Source organism: Bos indicus x Bos taurus, chromosome 10 (genome assembly GCF_003369695.1).
Source record: "Bos indicus x Bos taurus breed Angus x Brahman F1 hybrid chromosome 10, Bos_hybrid_MaternalHap_v2.0, whole genome shotgun sequence".
Taxonomy (NCBI): Eukaryota; Metazoa; Chordata; class Mammalia; order Artiodactyla; family Bovidae; genus Bos; species Bos indicus x Bos taurus.
The window spans coordinates 17648145-17665918 of record NC_040085.1 but is presented as its reverse complement, the minus strand read 5'-3'; the positions used below and the strand labels follow the sequence as shown (position 1 = coordinate 17665918).

Sequence of the window (17774 nt, the reverse complement as noted above, 5' to 3'; positions counted from 1 at the left end):
TTCGAGCTGAAGATGTTTAGTTTTCTATCCCAATGTTATTAATATTTCCTGTCCCTCAGAGCAATCACAGCCTACTTTGAAATCTCACATACATTTGCTAGAACATGGATGGGAATTTTTATCTCTTTACAATGCACAGCTCAGTACAGTTTTCTGGGATTAAACAATGTTTTCCACAAGCTTCATGGAACATTAGAAAATGTATTTGAAGAAGAAAAGAAAGAGCAATGGTTCTGGATAGGCACACCATCATGATCAGTGTTCCTTTTCCAGAGCCAGACTTTAAACTTCACAGAGGATGGCAGCACACACCCTGTGAGTTGGGGATGTCTTTCCTTCTTTGGGGGACATGACTAAAATAGGGCAGGAAGACCTAGACAAGGAACTGCTTGATCATTGGCTAACAGATCCTGGCAACAACACACTGCAACAGATACCTGCACTGGTTGTAAGTCTCTAACAGCAGCAGTTGTTTCTGTTCTCTGGAAACAAGCCTAGTAGCAGACACAAGTGTGAGCTCTGAACCCACAATCCTGATTTGTCCTTGAAATATGAGACTGGTGAATGGAGTAACTGTTTTTCTGACCTTGGGTAAGTGTTTTGTGTCTACAAGGGATGACTTTGAGGCCAAGGAACCGTAAGGGTCATTTGCTCTCTACTCCTCTCCCTGTGTTTTATTCAGCATTATAGCAATGGAATTGAGAACAGATCTATGCATTTGCTAGGGAGTACAAACTTCTACATGACAGGTTAATTCATGGCCATGATGCAGAAGAGACCTTAGCAGTAAGCAGGTTGGAAGAACTCTCTGGGGTTATTGAGCCAAGGACCCCGGGATAAAGCCTATAGAGTTCTCAGATTCTTGCCGTGTGTCTTTGGTCCCTATAGAATAAGCACCAATAATATTTCTCAGGACATAGATAAAAACACTGGAGTAGGGGGTAGGTCCAAACAGTTTGGGGAGTGTTGTGCCCTTGATCCACAGAATTACACTGATTTGTTGTCAGAGGATAATTTTATTTTCTTGACCCTTTAGGGACTGTGATTGATGCTAAAACCACCCAGCCCAGCTCCATGGATTGTGCTGAAGGAGAGGATGTAAACCTGCCTTGTAACCACTCTACCATTGGTGGAAAGGACTATATACATTGGTATCGGCAAAATCCCAATCAGAGTCCACAGTATGTCATTCATGGCTTACGAGGCACAGTGAACAGCAGCATGGCCTCTCTCACCATCTCTTCAGACAGAAAGTCCAGCGCCTTGGTCCTGCCCCAGGTCACCCTGAGAGACACCGCTGTGTACTACTGCATCCTGAGAGAGCCACACTAGGACAGATGGGGCTGCACCTGTGCAGTATCTCTGGTGGGAAGCAGTTGGGACAGAGTGGGGAGAGCAGTCACAGAAGCAAATCTAGAGTCATCTAGAAGGAGAGTCAGAGAGCAGTAAGAGATGAGGAAAATGAAGGGAAAAGAAAGGGAAGAAGATGCATAAAGAAAAGAAGAGAAAAAGGACAAGGAATAAGCACCTAGTTTACTGATGAATCTGAGAAGAATTTTGAGGCATGTCAGAATCATAATTTTAACATAGCAATAAAGTAAGAGGTATTAATAATATTTATGGCTCCTCCTCATGTCAATCAAATGTTGGTTTCAGTGTGCTAGTCCCAACATAAGAAGTGGGAAACATACAAATAATTCTCCTTGTACCAAAGGCTTCTCTCATTTGGCTCCAAGGCCAAGTCTAGACTCTGATGTGTTACAGTTGTTCCGCTTACCAGAAACAAATTACTCTCTCTGAGAAAGATCTGAAATGTTATTGTTGCTAGTCTAGAACATTCATATTTCCCATGAAGAAGTTTTTTGAAAGAAACAAAAATTAAATGAATAATAATTTTTCACTTTCTAGGCAGGTCTGGAAACCCTGCCTTTATAAGGCGTTTTCATCAATTTGATAATCCCTAAGCAGCACATGGGGGTTCCCCCGTGGCTTAGCAGTAAAGAATCCACCTGCAATGCAGAACCTTCAAGAGACCCAGGTTGAATTCTTGGTTCAGGAAGATCCCCTGGAGGAGGGGATGGCAACCCATTCCAGTATTCTTCCCTGGAGAATCCCAAGGACAGGGGAGCCTGGCAGACTACAGTCTTTAGAGTTGCAAAGAATCAGACATGACTGAAGTGACTTAGCATGCAGGCATGCAAGCAGCATGTGGGGCTTACCCCGGTGGCTCAGTGGTAAAGAATCTGCCTGCCAATGCAGGGGACATAGGTTCGGTCCCTGGTTGGAGAACTAAGATCCCACATGCCTTGGAGCAGCTAGGCCTACGTGCTGCTACTACTGAACCATTCTTGAACTGTCCATCTGAACGTTAGTGTCTGCAGATCACTTTACTTTCACTGCAGTGAAAATATACAGGTCTTCATCTTCCATCCCTTTTACCCCCAAATCTACTGATAGAGAATCGATATTATTTACAGAGTCTGAGATAAGAGCACAAACTAAAATTATCATCATATGGTTTCAAAAGCACTTATTTTTCTCTAAAATAGCCTACTAAAATTAAAAAGCATAATACAAAACTAGGAATCAACAGTTTAAAAATGTGTTTACAATAGAAATTTAAAAAATAATTTCTTCACTTTTATTTATAAAAAATAAAAATAATTTATTTAATAAAAATAAAACTATTACAATTCAATTTTCAATGTCCACCTGGTGGTTAAGATAACTAATATTGCTCTCAACGCAGGCTGAGTCTAAAATAAATATATATAACTTTTAATGTCATCAGTACCATTTTTATAGCATCCATATATATGCACTAATATATAATTTTTTTCTCTTTCTGACTTATGTCACTCTGTTTAACAGGCTCTAGGCTTATCCACCTCACTAGAACTGTCTCAAATGCTTTTTTTTATGGCTGAGAAATATTCCATTGTATATAAGTATGGCAAATTCTTTATCTGTTCATCTGTTGATGGACCCTATTTGTGGGGCAAAAATAGAGACACAGACATAGAGAACAGACTTTGGACACAGTAGGGGAGGGAGAGAGTGGGAAAAATTAAGAGAGTGGCATTGAAATATATGCTTTACCATATGTAAAAGAGATAGCTAGTGGGAAGTTGCTGTATGATGCAGGGAGCTCAACACGGAGCTCCGTGACAACCTAGAGGAATGGGGGGAAGACTCAAAAGGAGGGGACATATGTATACTTCTGGCTGATTCACATCATTGTATGGCAAAAGCCAACACAATATTGTAAAGCAATTATCCTCCAATTAGAAATAAATTAATTTTAAAAAATAAATTTAAAAAATAATACTGTTTAATACAGCAAAGTGTTCCAGCCAATAGAAGCAACTTCTGATCATGCCGATTCATGAGCAGCCTTCAGAACCACAAGTAAGTGCATAAGAGAAGCAAAAGCTTCATCCTCAGCACTTGTGAGAAACAGTATTTCATTAAGGAAGAATCTACTGCATCCATGCCATGTGAGAGAAGGATGGGGCTATATAATTAAGTTTTGCTTTCTTTCCCCTAAAATTCTCCCAAATTCCTAATCAGGGTCTGCCTTCTCCAAAATGTTCTCAGAAAGTATCCCTTAAGTCATAAAATAATGATATATTTCCTTCTCTCACTCTACCCCTGCCGGCACATTCTGAGTTGGCTGCGGTGGGAGGGTGGGGCGTCCTGTCAGTGTCACCTGAGCAGGATTTGTTGGGTGAGCTGATTGGCTGCAGGAGCAGGAATGACTTATGACACTCACTCCCTCAGGGTTTAGTTAAGTATCTTGCAGTGAAAATGTCCCAACAAGAAGAGGAAGCATCATGAAGGGGCTAGCAGGCACTGTGCTGGGGCTTTTGTTTGCCCAGGTTTGCTGTGAGTTGGGGCTGCCCCACAGGAGATCTGAAGGAATGAGGCGCTGCTCTATTGTTGGGGGAGGGTGAGGAGCTGACAAGTTCTGCAGACTTTTTATCCTTCTCATCATCTATGGGGATGGGGAGGGCACTTTCAGGGTTTAGTAGGAGTTACAGTGACCCTCACCAGTGACTGTTTCTCTTTCCTCTCAGGTGTGCGAGGAGTGGATGTGGAGCAGAGTCCCCCAGCCCTGAGTCTCCAGGAGGGAGCCAGCTACACGCTTCACTGTAATTTTTCCACTTCCTCACAGAGTGTGAATTGGTATCTTCAGAACCCTGGGGGCCGCATCATCCACCTGTTTTACATTTCTTCAGGGACAAAGCAGGATGGAAGATTAAATGCCACAACAGTTCCTAAAGAAGGCCGCAGCTCACTGCACATTTCCTCTTCACAGACCACAGACTCAGGCACTTACTTCTGTGCTGTGCAGCACAGTGCTCCCCAGGCACCTGCAGCCTCTACACAAACCCTCCGTGGGCTCAGCCCCTCCTCCAGCCACAGTCACACCGTGAGGCCACCACAGGGCATCTGCAGTGCTTAATGTTACTCACCTTTATCAGTACAGTTTTAACCACAGACACCTTTTGGCCCTACAGATTATGGAGTTTGGTCTTTATCTTTCCTTCTCAGCATGTATCTCCTTCTGCACTAGAAACTTCTAACTGGGAACTAGCAGAGTAGTTGATAAGAGGATAGAATTAAAATAAATATTTGACCACAGCTTCCCAGTGGTAAAGAATTTGCCAACCAATGGAGGAGATGCAGAAGACATGGGTTTGATCCCAGGGTTGGCAAGATCCTCTGGAGGAGGAAATGGTAACCCATTCCAGTATTCTTGGGAAACACTGGGAAATCTCATGGACAGAGGAGCCTGGCGGGCTCCAGTACATGGGGTCTCAAAGAGTCGGACTTACTGAGTGACTAAGTACACACGGTGAGCTCAAAAATGTTAAAAAGTGAAAGGAATTAAATGAAATCACTCCAATAAAGATATTCTCCAGTTTGTGAGAGGGTGGGGCCTACTGAAAGAATTAAAGCAGATATGAACTTAGAGTTCTAGCTGGCTGAGAAGGGCAGAAGAGGAACTTGAGTTGCCACTGAGCACTGATGCCAGAAACGATGGACAAAACACTGGGGGCATCAGTTTCACTTCTGTGGCTTCAACTAGGCTGTGAGTTGTGGAGGAGAAAGCCTAGGATATCTCATCAATTAGGTGGACCAAGAAAACTGGATTACAAACAAGCTCATGCAGACAGAAACTCCAAGAAAGAAATAGATGTATGTAGAACTAACTACTTTTTAATCTCTTTAAGTAGGGGTGAGTGGACAACAGCAGGAAAAAAGTGATCAAGAACAGGTGAAACAGAGCCCTCAGTCTTTGACAGTCCAAGAAGGAGAGATTTCCATTCTGAACTGTGGTTATGAAAGGGTGTGTTTGACTATCTCCTGTGGCACTGGCAATATCATGGTAAAGGACCTGCATTCTTGACAGCCATATGTTCAGTTATGAATGAAATGGAAGATGGAGGTTTCACAGTTTCCCTCAATAAGAGTGCCAAATAGCTCTCATTGCACATCGCAACTTCCCAGCCTGGAGACTCAGCCACCTACGTCTGTGCAGCAAGTGCCGGGTGCTCCCCTGCAACCTGTACCCAAACCTGCAGCTGAGCTGCAGCCACACCCTGCTGTGTAGATGAAATACACAAGCACACACACACACAATCTGTTTGGTCATAAAAATCTTAATATATTTAAGAAAACTGAAATTATATAAAATTTATTCTTCAAAATGGAGATAATACAGAATATCTAGTACAAAGAGATGTCTGTAGAAACTTTCAAATATTTGGAATACATACACTAACTTAAAAATAACCATAGGTTAAAGAAACAATTACTATGACTTTAGAAAATATTTTGAAAGTAAATATTGTGAGAGCACATTATATAAATATGTAGGAGATGCAGCTAAAATAATACATAAAAGGAAATTTATCTTTTAAAATGGTTATTTAACTAAAGAAAAAAGGTTGAAAAACTATCATCTAGGCTTTCAGCGAAAGATGATAGAAAAGTGAATTAAACCCAACATAAACTGAAAGGAGTAAATAATAAAATGTTGGATTGGTGAAATACAAAGAAAGCTATAGGAATAGCCATGAAATACAAAGTTAATTATGTTAAAATTATCAATAAGATTTAAATATTTCTAGGTAGAATTTTCAAGGGAAAAAGAAAAAAACACAAATTATAAATATAAGTAACTAAAAAGAAAGTTATTCTACAAGTTCTATAATGTTAAAAGTGTAATAAAAGAATATAATTAATAAGTTTATGTCACTGAGTAAGTGTATAGACGTAAATCTACACAAGTAGGGAAGATTTATTTTTTTTACAAAGTGCAAAGACAATTCAATGGAGGCAACACAGTCTTATGAGCAAATGATATTGGGACAATTGGATATTCTTGGGAAATAATTGAAACTCAGCCTAAATATCACACCTTATACAAAAATGTGGGTACAGCCTCAAAATGAACCATACATCCAAGTGTAAGATGTAAAATTGCCAAATCTTTTAGGAAAAACATAAGAGAATATCTTCATGACCTAGGGCTAGCCAAAAAGAATTTTGACATGACACCAAGAGCACGGTCCATGAACAAACTTAGATTTCATCAAAATTAAAAATGTTTGCTCTGCAAAAAGACACTGTTAAGAGAAGGAAAAAGATAAACCACAGAATGACAGGAAATATTTGCAAAATACATTTTCATCAAAAGATTGTGTTCAGAAAACAATGAACCCTCTAGACTCAGCAGGAAGAAAACAATCCAGTTGAAAACTGGACGATAGATTTACACAGACACTTCATCAGAGAGCTATGTGGTAAGGAAATAAGCATATAAAAAGATGGTCAGGCTAAGTCAAATATCTCTCTTAGTAAATGTCACATTGCCCTGGAAAATATGTGGTTATTTTCAAATATCTTTTGATAGTGATTTCTAACATAATTCCAAGGTGATTAGAAAACAGACTGTAGGATTTCAATACCTTTAGACCATGAAATTTTGCACTTTGTTTTATGTCCCTGGATGTGTACCAGTGTCTCCTAGTTTATAGTCTATGGGACCTTGAATAGAATTTGCATCCTACTATTGTGTCAAGGCTGTATATTTTTACCCTGCTTATTTAACTTATATGCAGAGTACATCATGAGAAACGCTGGACTGGAAGAAACACAAGCTGGAATCAAGATTGCCAGGAGAAATATCAATAACCTCAGATATGCAGATGACACCACCCTTATGGCAGAAAGTGAAGAGGAACTAAAAAGCCTCTTGATGAAAGTGAAAAAGTGAAAGTGAAAAAGTTGGCTTAAAGCTCAACATTCAGAAACTAAGATCATGGCATCTGGTCCCATCATTTCATGGGAAATAGATGGGGAAACAGTGTCAGACTTCATTTTGGGGGGCTCCAAAATCACTTCAGATGGTGATTGCAGCCATGAAATTAAAAGACGCTTACTCCTTGGAAGGAAAGTTATGACCAACCTAGATAGCATATAGAAAAGCAGAGACATTACTTTGCCAACAAAGGTCTGCAATCAAGGCTATGGTTTTTCCAGTGGTCATGTATGGATATGAGAGTTGGACTGTGAAGAAAGCTGAGCGCCAAAGAATTGATGCTTTTGAACTGTGGTGTTGGAGAAGACTCTTGAGAGTCCTTTGGACTGCAAGGAGATCCAGCCAGTCCATCCTGAAGGAGATCAGTCCTGGGTATTCTTTGGAAGGAATGATGCTAAAGCTGAAACTCCAGTACTTTGGCCACCTCATGTGAAGAGTTGACTCATTGGAAAAGACTCTGGGGCAGGAGGAGAAGGGGATGACAGAGGATGTGATGGCTGGATGGCATCACCGACTCGATGGACATGAGTTTGAGTGAACTCCAAGAGTTGCTGATGTACAGGAAGGCCTGGCGTGCTGCAATTCATGGGGTCTCAAAGGGTTCAACGTGACTGAGTGACTGAATTGAACTGAACTGAACTGATGCCCAAGGAAGCACAGTGCTTGCCAACCCAAAAGTAGTGAACAGATTTTAAAAAGCCTTTTTTGATTTCTATTTTTTCATCTCTGTTCAGAAACAATCCTTACCAAAAAGAAAAAAAAAATCAAGTGCCATTCTTATACCAAAGGTGTCCTGCTTTAAAACATTCTACTGAACTTATCTTTAGAAATTACAGAATTAATGAGTGCTGTTTAACAGAACTGTTGTTAGTTCTATCACTAATTCTACCAATAGAGATTCATGAGTATATGATCTCATGAGAAAAATAATAGGAGTTAGTAACTTGGAGCTCCATTGGCACACTCTGTCCTTTAACTGTTTTTCCCTGTAGCTAATACATTAATAAATTGAATCAGGAAGAGATTGTTGGCAGTGCACACTGAGGATTCTAATGTTTCACAAATTCTAGCTGTTTGCACATCTGAGGGACTGAATTTAAAGTTAGAAGAATATCTAATTTGTTCATTACACCAGAATTGCATAAAACTGGCAACACACTAAGTGATTTTTAAATAAACTAGTAACAAGTGTATACACAATGCAGAACATAGAGAAGAAGCATCCTGGGCACAAAGATGATGAGAAAACTTCAGAAAATAATTCATTTTAGTAGTTAGAACAAAAACTCAGAAAACTACATCACCCATGGAATAAATACACGATAACTATAAAAGGTAAAGAAAAATTCTAAAAATAGAAGTAAACCTGAAATAAAGGAGAATGATATGACCAGATGCGGAGGATGACAAAGTAAAATTTTGTGATAAAATTGATACTGGAAAGGTATTACACTAAAAATTGGAAAACATTTGCATCCATGTGCCAAGGATAAAAGATTTATAAATAGCAGTCAGAATGCAGATCTGAATGTAAGAATAATGCATGAAGTTAATAGAAAAAATTCAGAACTTGTTCATTACTTTGTGTTAGATACCCATTTCTTAAGCAAGACACAAGTATCGCTAATCACCAAAACGAATCTATATTCATATATACATTCATTTTTGTCACTTTTCTGTACAGCAGAGATGGGCACAACATTGTAAACCAACTACGCTTCATTAAAAAACTGATCTATATTAAAATTATTTCAAAAGTTAAAAAGATAACTAGAAAATCTATTAAAGCATAACTAGTGAATATATTTACAGTATTATTATCTTATGAAATTTAATATTGATTATCAAAAATAACATGTTATCAAATATCGATCACATACATCATCAAAGGGATCATTTTAATTTAAAAATATCTCTTTCAAATCAACAAGAAAACAAACAAATTGATAGAAAAGACAAAAGTCTGAAGTAGGTTTTTTGACAACAGAAGATATGCAGATAGTCAATAAACGTGTCATTCCTATAGGATACATAAGCTGACGTAGCTAATTTACACTGGCAGAAATCAGAATATTGTTATATGTGGGACAATATCATAAAGAGAGCACTGAAGGGCTGGTAATGCTCTGTTTCTTGATCTGAGTGCTGGTTATAAGAGTGTTGGTTTCATGAAAATTTACCACGCTGTACCCTTATATTACATTTTCTTACATGAATATAATACTCCAATAAAAACTAAAATGATACATGAGGATCTCCTACTAATTATAAGGTAACAAGAACTAAAACTGAAATTTCAGGTGCTTTCATTCTAGTCTTCCTTTACTGCTCCTGAAATATTTAAGTAAGAACACATTTGTGAAACAAGCATGACTTCCGACCATGGGTAACCCTTCTCTTAATAGACCATAGATGAGAAATGTGTTATTGGTCTTTTTCATCTCTCTGGGATACAAATGTGACTTTTGCCCTTTGGTATATAGTATTAGGACTCCCCTGGTGGCTCAGCGGTAAAGAACCCGCCTGCAATGCAGAAGCCGCAGGAGTCTCAGGTTCGATCCCTGGGTCAGAAAGATCCCCTGGAGAGGGTATGGCAGCCCACATCAGTATTCTTGCCTGGAGAATCCCATGGACAGAGGAGCCTGGCAGGCTACAGTCCACAGGGTCAGAAAGAGTCCATAGAATCGCTTCATGACTGAAGTGACTTAGCACGCATGCACTCATGTATTAGCAAGGTACTAACCCATTGACATTTGGCATTATTAGGAATGGATGGAGAAGCCTGGTAGGCTGCAGTCCATGGGGTCGCTAAGAGTCAGACACGACTGAGTGACTTCCCTTTCACTTTTCACTTTCATGCATTGGAGAAGGAAATGGCAACCCACTCCAGTGTTCTTGCCTGGAGAATCCCAGGGACGGGGGAGCCTGGTGGGCTGCCGTCCATGGGGTCTCACAGAGTCGGACAAAACCGAAGTGATTTAGCAGCAGCAGCAGCAGCTAGTAAACATTCAAGGTGTCCTTGATTTCACTATTTTTATGGAAATCAAAGTCAAACCTCACCATTCCATCTGTGTCTTTTCAGCACCCTGAGTGTATCAATGTAGCTAGCTGGCTATCACACCAAAAGAATAGGGAAAATTAATGACTATCTCCAGGAAAACAAGTGATTAAATAAATTTCCTAGAAGCATCCATTACTAAACTGATGTGGAGGTGAAAAATCAGGTCACAGCCCTGGACATTAATGGAAAGGAGGTTTTAGTAGAACATAGAAAGTTGGTATTTATTGAGCTTACTATATGTCAGGCACTGTAGGATGCATTTCCGATTCATTATCTAAGTTAAATATTAAAACCCTATGAGACAGATTTTACTGTTCCAATTTTTTAATCTTTGAGAAATGAGACATAACTTTCCTAACTGTGAAAAGCATCTTAAACTTTTATTGTCATCCTGAGTGTACCATTTAGAGGGCTCCTTGGAGAAGATTTGGGTATGAGGAAGCACTTGACCCAGAACAGGGTGACTGGATGTCTCAGTGATGGTGACATGATGGGTTTAAACTGGAACCTAAACGGATCTATGAAGAATAGTTCTATGAAGATCTACAAGACCTTCTAGAAATACCACCAAAAATAGATGTCCTTTTCATGATAGGGGTTTGGAATGGAAACAGGAAGTCAAGAGATACCGGAATAACAGGCAAGTTTGGCCTTGGAGTACAAAATGAAGCAGGGAAAGGCCAAGAAAATACACTGGTCATAGAGTTTTGCCAAGAAAACACACTGGTCATAGAAAACACCCTCTTCCAACAACACAAGAGCCCACCCTACACATGAATATCACCAGAGGGTTAATACAGAAATCAAATTGATTATATACTTTGCAGCCAAAGATGGAGAAACTCTACACAGTCAGCAAAAACAAGATCTGGAGCTGACTGTGGCTCAGATCATGAGCTCATTATTGCAAAATTCAGGCTTAAGCCGAAGAAAGTAGGGAAAACCACTAGACCATTCACTGGATCATAGAAAAAGCAAATGAATTCCAGAAAACATCTACTTCTACTTCGTTGACTATGCTAAAGCCTTTGACTATGTGGATCGATCAGAAGAAACTGGAAAATTCTTAAATAGATAGGAATACCAGACCACCTTACCTGCCTCCTGAGAAACCTGTATGCAGGTCAAGAAGCAACAGTTAGAACCAGACATGGAACAACAAACTGATTCAAAATTGGGAAAGGAATACATCAAGGCTGTGTACTGTCACCCTGCTTATTTAAATTATATTCAGAGTACATCATGTGAAATGCTGGGTTGGATGAATCACAAGCTGGAATCAAGATTGTCAGGAGAAATACCAACAACTTCACATATGCAGATGATACCACTTTAATGACAGAAAGACAAGAGTAACTAAAGAGCTTCTTGATGAGAGTAAAGGAGAACACTGACAAACTCAAATTTTAAAAAACTAAGATCGTGGCATCTGGGGTCCCAACACTCAATGCAAATAGATGGGGGAAAAGTGGAAGCAGTGACAGATTTTATTTTCTTTGGCTCCAAAATTACTGCAGAAGATGTCTGCAACCATGATATTAAAAGACACTTGATCCTTGGAAGGAAAGCTATGACAAACTTAGACAGCATATTAAAAAGCAGAGACATCACTTTGCCAACAAAGCTACACAGAGTTGAAGCTATGGTTTTCCAGTAGTCATACTGATGTGAGAGTTGTACCCTAAAGAAGGCTGAGTGCCGACGAATTAAGGCTTTCTAATTGTGGTGCTGCAGAAGACCTTTGAGAGTTTCTTGGGCAGCAAAGAGATCAAACGGGTCAATCCTAAAGGAAATCAACCCAGAATATTCATTAGAAAGACTGATGCTGAAGCTGAAGTTCCAATACTTTGGCCACTTGATGTGAAGAGCCGACTCATTGGAAAAGACCCTGATGCTGGGAAAGATTGAGGGCAGGAGGAGAAGGGGGTGACAGAGGATGAGATGATTGGATGACAGCATCCACACAATGGACATGGGCTTCAAAAAACTCTTGGAGACAGAGAAGGACAAGAAATTGTGGTGTGCTGCGGTTCATGGGGTTGCAAAGAGTCAGACATGACTTAGAGACTGAACAACAACGCTTCCAGCGAGTATTTATGAATATTTGTTAAATGAACAAAGCATGATTAGTGTAACATTACTCCTATGTCTTCAGTACAATTTTCCTCCATGCTAGACTTGGATTTATTGTTTATATTCTATTGTTCATTCTTCACAATAATAACCCTCTGTTTATACTATCGGAGTCTTTTATTTGGCATGCATCCCATAAAGTTGGAAGATTGTTTTCAGAGTAATTTAAACAGTTGTTTAACGTAATTTCTCATCAAATTCATGAATAATGATTCATCAGCTCACTCAGAAACCATGTAATTCTTGAGTGCCTACTATATATCAAACTCTTATAAATATTGAATTACATGGGCTTTGAAGTAAAATTTAAATATAGGAAGGTTAGAGACAAATGAAAAAGAGATCAACAAATGAGAATCGTATGACTGCAGAGGCCTGGTGTGCTGCGGTTCATGGGGTCGCAGATTTGGACATGACTGAGCAACTGAACTGAACTGAACTGAAAGCAAAGATAATTAAAACCTTCTATGGGATACTTAGGACCAAGAAAATACAGAGGAGTACAGAAGTATTACAAGTAAGTTGTGTGTATTGTGTGGTAAGTTGTTTCAATCGTGTCTAACTCTGGGAGTCATGGACTGTAGCCCACCAGGCTCCCCAGGCAAGAATACTGAAGTGGGTTGCTAAGCCCTTCTCTAGGTGATCTTCCTGATCCAGGGATTGAACATGGGTCCCTTAAGTCTCCTGCATTGGCAGGTGAGTTCTTTACCACTCACGCCACCTGGGAAGCCCATTTACCTTCAAATTTGAGGAGCTTTTCAAAGAGTTGCTTGCTGACTTTTGGTGCGGGTTTAGCTCTGCAGTTCTTCTATTCAGTCACAAGAGGGGGCTGATTCATCTGAAAACAGTGTTTCTGGGAGAAAGGGAGGGAAACGTGTTTTTCATTGATGTGCCCCAAAAAAGGAAAGTGACATGCTTTCATCTTCTTTAGACAACTTGAGCTTTTTATCCCTTGTTGAATGTGTGTGGTCAAGGATCAAGGGGATCTTAGCCAAATAGCCTAAGCCCTTTCCATGTACCTCCCTAAACACTGCTTTCCTATTTCCCTGCTCTGATTATCCCTTCACTTTTCTATTCCTTACACGCTTTTTTCCCTCCTCCGACTTTTTATATCACTCACACCCACCTCCACCCCACCCCCCACCTACTTTGCCTGCCTTTCTGTCTATTCCTCTGCCTTAGCATCCTTGCTATACAACACCCACAAGCATCGGCATAGGGAATATGAGGATTATGGACCACTGTTCAAAGAGGATGAGGTGAACTCTATGTCAATCAGTTAGTATATTAAGAACAGATGCATGAAAAATGTCTACCTAGATGGTGATAGATGCATGATTCCAAGAACACTTACAAGAGCTCCAAGCTCCAGGATGTGTAGCGTTTAGTCTCAACATTATTTTTTTTCCATCTCCCAGAGCACATCACTGCCTACTTTTGAATCTTCCTTACATTTTCTGGAATGTGGATGGAAATTTTCATTATCTTACTACACAGAGCTCAGTACATTTTTCTGGGATTACATATTATGCTCTGCAAGCTTCATGGAGCATCAGCCAATTTCTTAAGAAACAAATGAAAGACCAATGGTTGTGCATAGACATATCATTGTGATCGATATTCCTTTTCCAGAGCCAGACATTAAACTTCAGAGATGATTTCACTGTGAGCTGGGGATTTTTCACCATCTTTTGGGGACATGACTAAAACAGGGGAGGAAGACCTAGATAAGGGATTGCTTGATCATTGGCTGAGAAGGTCCTAGCAACAACACAGCGACATCTGCACTGGTTGTAAGTCTTTAATAACAGCTGTTGCCTCTGTTCTCTGGAACCTCCTTAAGCCAAGGATCAGACCCAAGCCTGAACTCTGAGCCCATGATCCTGGTTTGTCCCTGAAGTATGAGGCTGGTGACTGAAGTAACAGTGTTTCTGACCTTGGGTAAGTGTTCTGTGTCTACAAGGGATGACTTGAGGGCAAAGGACCACAAAGAGTTATTTGCTCGCTACTCCTCTCCCTGTGCTTTATTCAGCATTATAGTGATGGAATTGAGAACCAATCATGGATTTGCTAGGGACACAAACTTCTACATGACAGGTTAAACCTTGGCTATGATTCCAGAAGAGTCCTTAGCAGTAAGCAGGTTGTAGGAAATCTCTGGGTTTATTGAGCCAAGGACCCATGGAACAAAGCCTATGGATCTCTGATTCTTGCCACGTATCTTTGGTCTCCATAATTTTGTTGTTTTTCAAGTCACTAAGTTGTATCCAACTTTTATGACCAAATGGACAGCAGTGTGCCAGGCTCCTCAGTCCACTATTATCTTCTGGAATATGCTCAAATTAATGTCCATTGAGATGGTGACACTGTTTAACCACCTGATCCTCTAACACACCCCTTTCCTTTTGTCTTCAATTTTTCCCAGCATCAGGGTATTTTTCAACGAGTCAGCTCTTCTCATCAGGTGTACAAATTATTGGAGCTCCAGTTTCAGCATCAGTCCTTCCAATGAATATTTAGGGTCATTTCCTTTCAGATAACTGGTTTGATCTTCTTGCAGTCCAATATTGAACACCAATAATATTTTTCCAGGACATAAATAGAAACACAGGAGTAGGGGTTAGGGCCAGACAGTTATGAGAGGGTTATACACTTGATCCATAGAATTACGTTTATTTGTACTCTGGAACTAATTTGATTTCTTAACCCCCCAGAGACTGTGACTGATGCTAAGACCACCCAGCCCAGCTCCATGGATTATGCTGAAGGACAGGATGTAACCCTGCCTTGTAACCACTCTACCATTGGTAGAAATGAGTATATACATTGGTATCAGCAAAATCCCAATCAGAGTCCACAGTATGTCATTCGTGGCTTATGAGGCACAGTGAACAGCAGCATGGCCTCTCTGACCATAGCTTCAGACAGAAAGTCCAGCACCTTGGTCCTGCCCCAGGTAACCCTGAGAGACACTGCTGTGTACTACTGCATCCTGAGAGAGGCACAATGGGACAGACGGGGCTGCATCTGTGCAGCACCTCTCTTGTGGGAAGAAGGGGGGACACAGTGGGGGAGCAGTCACGAGAGCAAATCTAGGCTCATCTAGAAGGAGAGTCAGAGATCAGTAAGAGATGAGGAAAATGAAGGGAAGGAGAAGGGAGGAAGATGGATAAAGAAAAGAAGAAAAGGACAAGGAAGAAGTGCATCATTGGTTGATGTGGCTGAGAAGAATTTTGGGAATTATGGGAATACTAAGAATCCCAATTGCAACATAGAAATAAAGTGAGAAGCATTATCAGTTTTTCATGGTTCTTTCTCATGTCAATAAAATGCTGGTTCCAGTGTGTTAGTCTCAACCTAAAAGTGAGAAAAATACAAATAATTCTCCTGTTCCAAAGTTTTCTTTCATGTCCGACTCTTTGAGACCTCAAGAACTGTAGCCTGTCAGGCTCCTCTGTCCTTGGGATTTTCCAGGGAAGAATACTGGAGCAGGTTGCCATTTCCTTCTCCAGAAGATCTTCCTGATCCAGGGATCAAATCTTGTCTCCTTTGTCTCCTGCATTGTAGGAGGATTCTTTACCACTGTGCCACCTGGGAAGTGGTCCAATTCATTCTTTATAATGCCTGTGTAGTACTCTGAAACGTTCTATTATTAATTATGTTTACCTTAATAAGTATTTGTTTCTATTACTGTGCTATCCTAAAGAGTTTTGTCTTTATACAACTTTGTAGATTGACTTTTGTATATATGAGGACATGTCTACTGTAATGAAATTTCTGAACTGGAATGGCTATTTTCAAAACAAGGTACATTTAAAATTTTTTTTGATAAAGTGACAACTTTCCATTCAAATGGTATAAACGATTATACTTCAACCAACAGGGAGTGAGAAAGTGTACTTCGCACCCTCTAAAAATTGAGAATTACCAGCCTTTTTCATTTTAATAATCCAGATGCACTTTATCTATAGACATTTTACTGATCCCTAGTGCTTTCGAGTAACTTTTTCTCTGTATATTTGCACTCTGTCATCAACCTTGTTCATATGCTTGTTCCTATCTTTTGACCATTTTTTTCCCATTAACTTAGCTTTATTTTGTTTGCTAGAATTATTTTGACATCTTACATGATATTTTGACTTTCATATTTACTTGTATGTTTTATTCTAACATACTACCTTTCTTACACTGTCAAATCTATCAAAAATTTATTTCTTTTTAGCTTTAAAATCAGTGTCTTTTAGAAAGCCCTAAATGTACCTTTTAATCCTCGTTACCATTTAGGGAGTTATTCTGAGATCTATGGTACCTCTTAGAAAGCTAAGCTGCAAAGAGATTTTAAAAGTTGCCTATCTTTGTCTTAATATGTCTTAGACCCACTGTGGTATTTATTTTTAAATCTGCCAATGTCAAGCTCCAAAATCTCAGCATGTGTAGTTCAATCTGGCCTTTCTGGAAGCAACAATAAGAAGAAAGCCCTGAAATAGTGAGTCAACTGGAAAGTCAGTGGAATGAATCACAATTCCCATAGCTGAAAGTGACACACATTTTACGGTAAAATGTCAAGTGTTAGAACAAAAGGCATATGTTGTGACTCAAGAAAAGCAATAATCCTTAATTCTGTAAAGAGACATGCTAGTCCTCTAAATATCCAAATAGCAGTAGAAATATCTTTTACTGACTGTAGCAGGATTCTGAAACATCCCTAGCTCCTTATTAGCCACACTTTTTCCCCAAGAGAAAAGATATAGAGGAAATTAGAGCACAAGACAGAGAAAGTAATAGGGAGGCATTCTGGCCCTTGATGTGAGTGGCATCACTAACATAATGTTCTTGGCTCATCAAAAAGACTGAGAAATCTATCCTGCTGCACAGGATGTGTACCTAAACGTATATTGCTGTGTTTATGCTTTGGAAATTGCTTTGATTTGTGAGTCAGAGATGAAGGAACAGATACTTGTACTCAATATTGGAAAGTACAATGAGAGGTGCTGTAGCATTTCCAAATATCAGCATATCCCTCCAGTCATTTTTTCACTCATTTCCTCCTCTTCACAGCCTTTGAGCTCACTGTTTCCTTACTTCACTTTTCCTGAAACATATCTTTTCATTCCTTTTGTTTATTGAAGTTCTCAGTAATCAGCACAGTACCCAACAAATAGTAAGTGTTCAACAAATATTTATTGAGTAAAGAAATATTTATGACTGATGTTACTAATAATTGCTAGTTCAGTTCAGTTCAGTTCAGTT

At 39.6% G+C, this 17774-nt stretch overlaps 1 pseudogene and 2 gene segments (V, D, J or C); all 3 read left to right on the top strand.

The window, feature by feature from the left end:
• The first annotated feature begins 551 nt into the window (after positions 1-551).
• Positions 552-1332, top strand: LOC113899346. The segment is given in 2 exon segments: positions 552-591; positions 1037-1332. Coding segments are annotated over 2 exon segments (336 nt in total).
• Positions 1333-3833: 2501 nt separating this feature from the next.
• On the top strand, positions 3834-4465 carry LOC113899342. The segment is given in 2 exon segments: positions 3834-3885; positions 4077-4465. Coding segments are annotated over 2 exon segments (441 nt in total).
• Positions 4466-14425: 9960 nt separating this feature from the next.
• LOC113899340 lies at positions 14426-15630 on the top strand (annotated as a pseudogene).
• The last annotated feature ends 2144 nt before the right edge of the window (positions 15631-17774 follow it).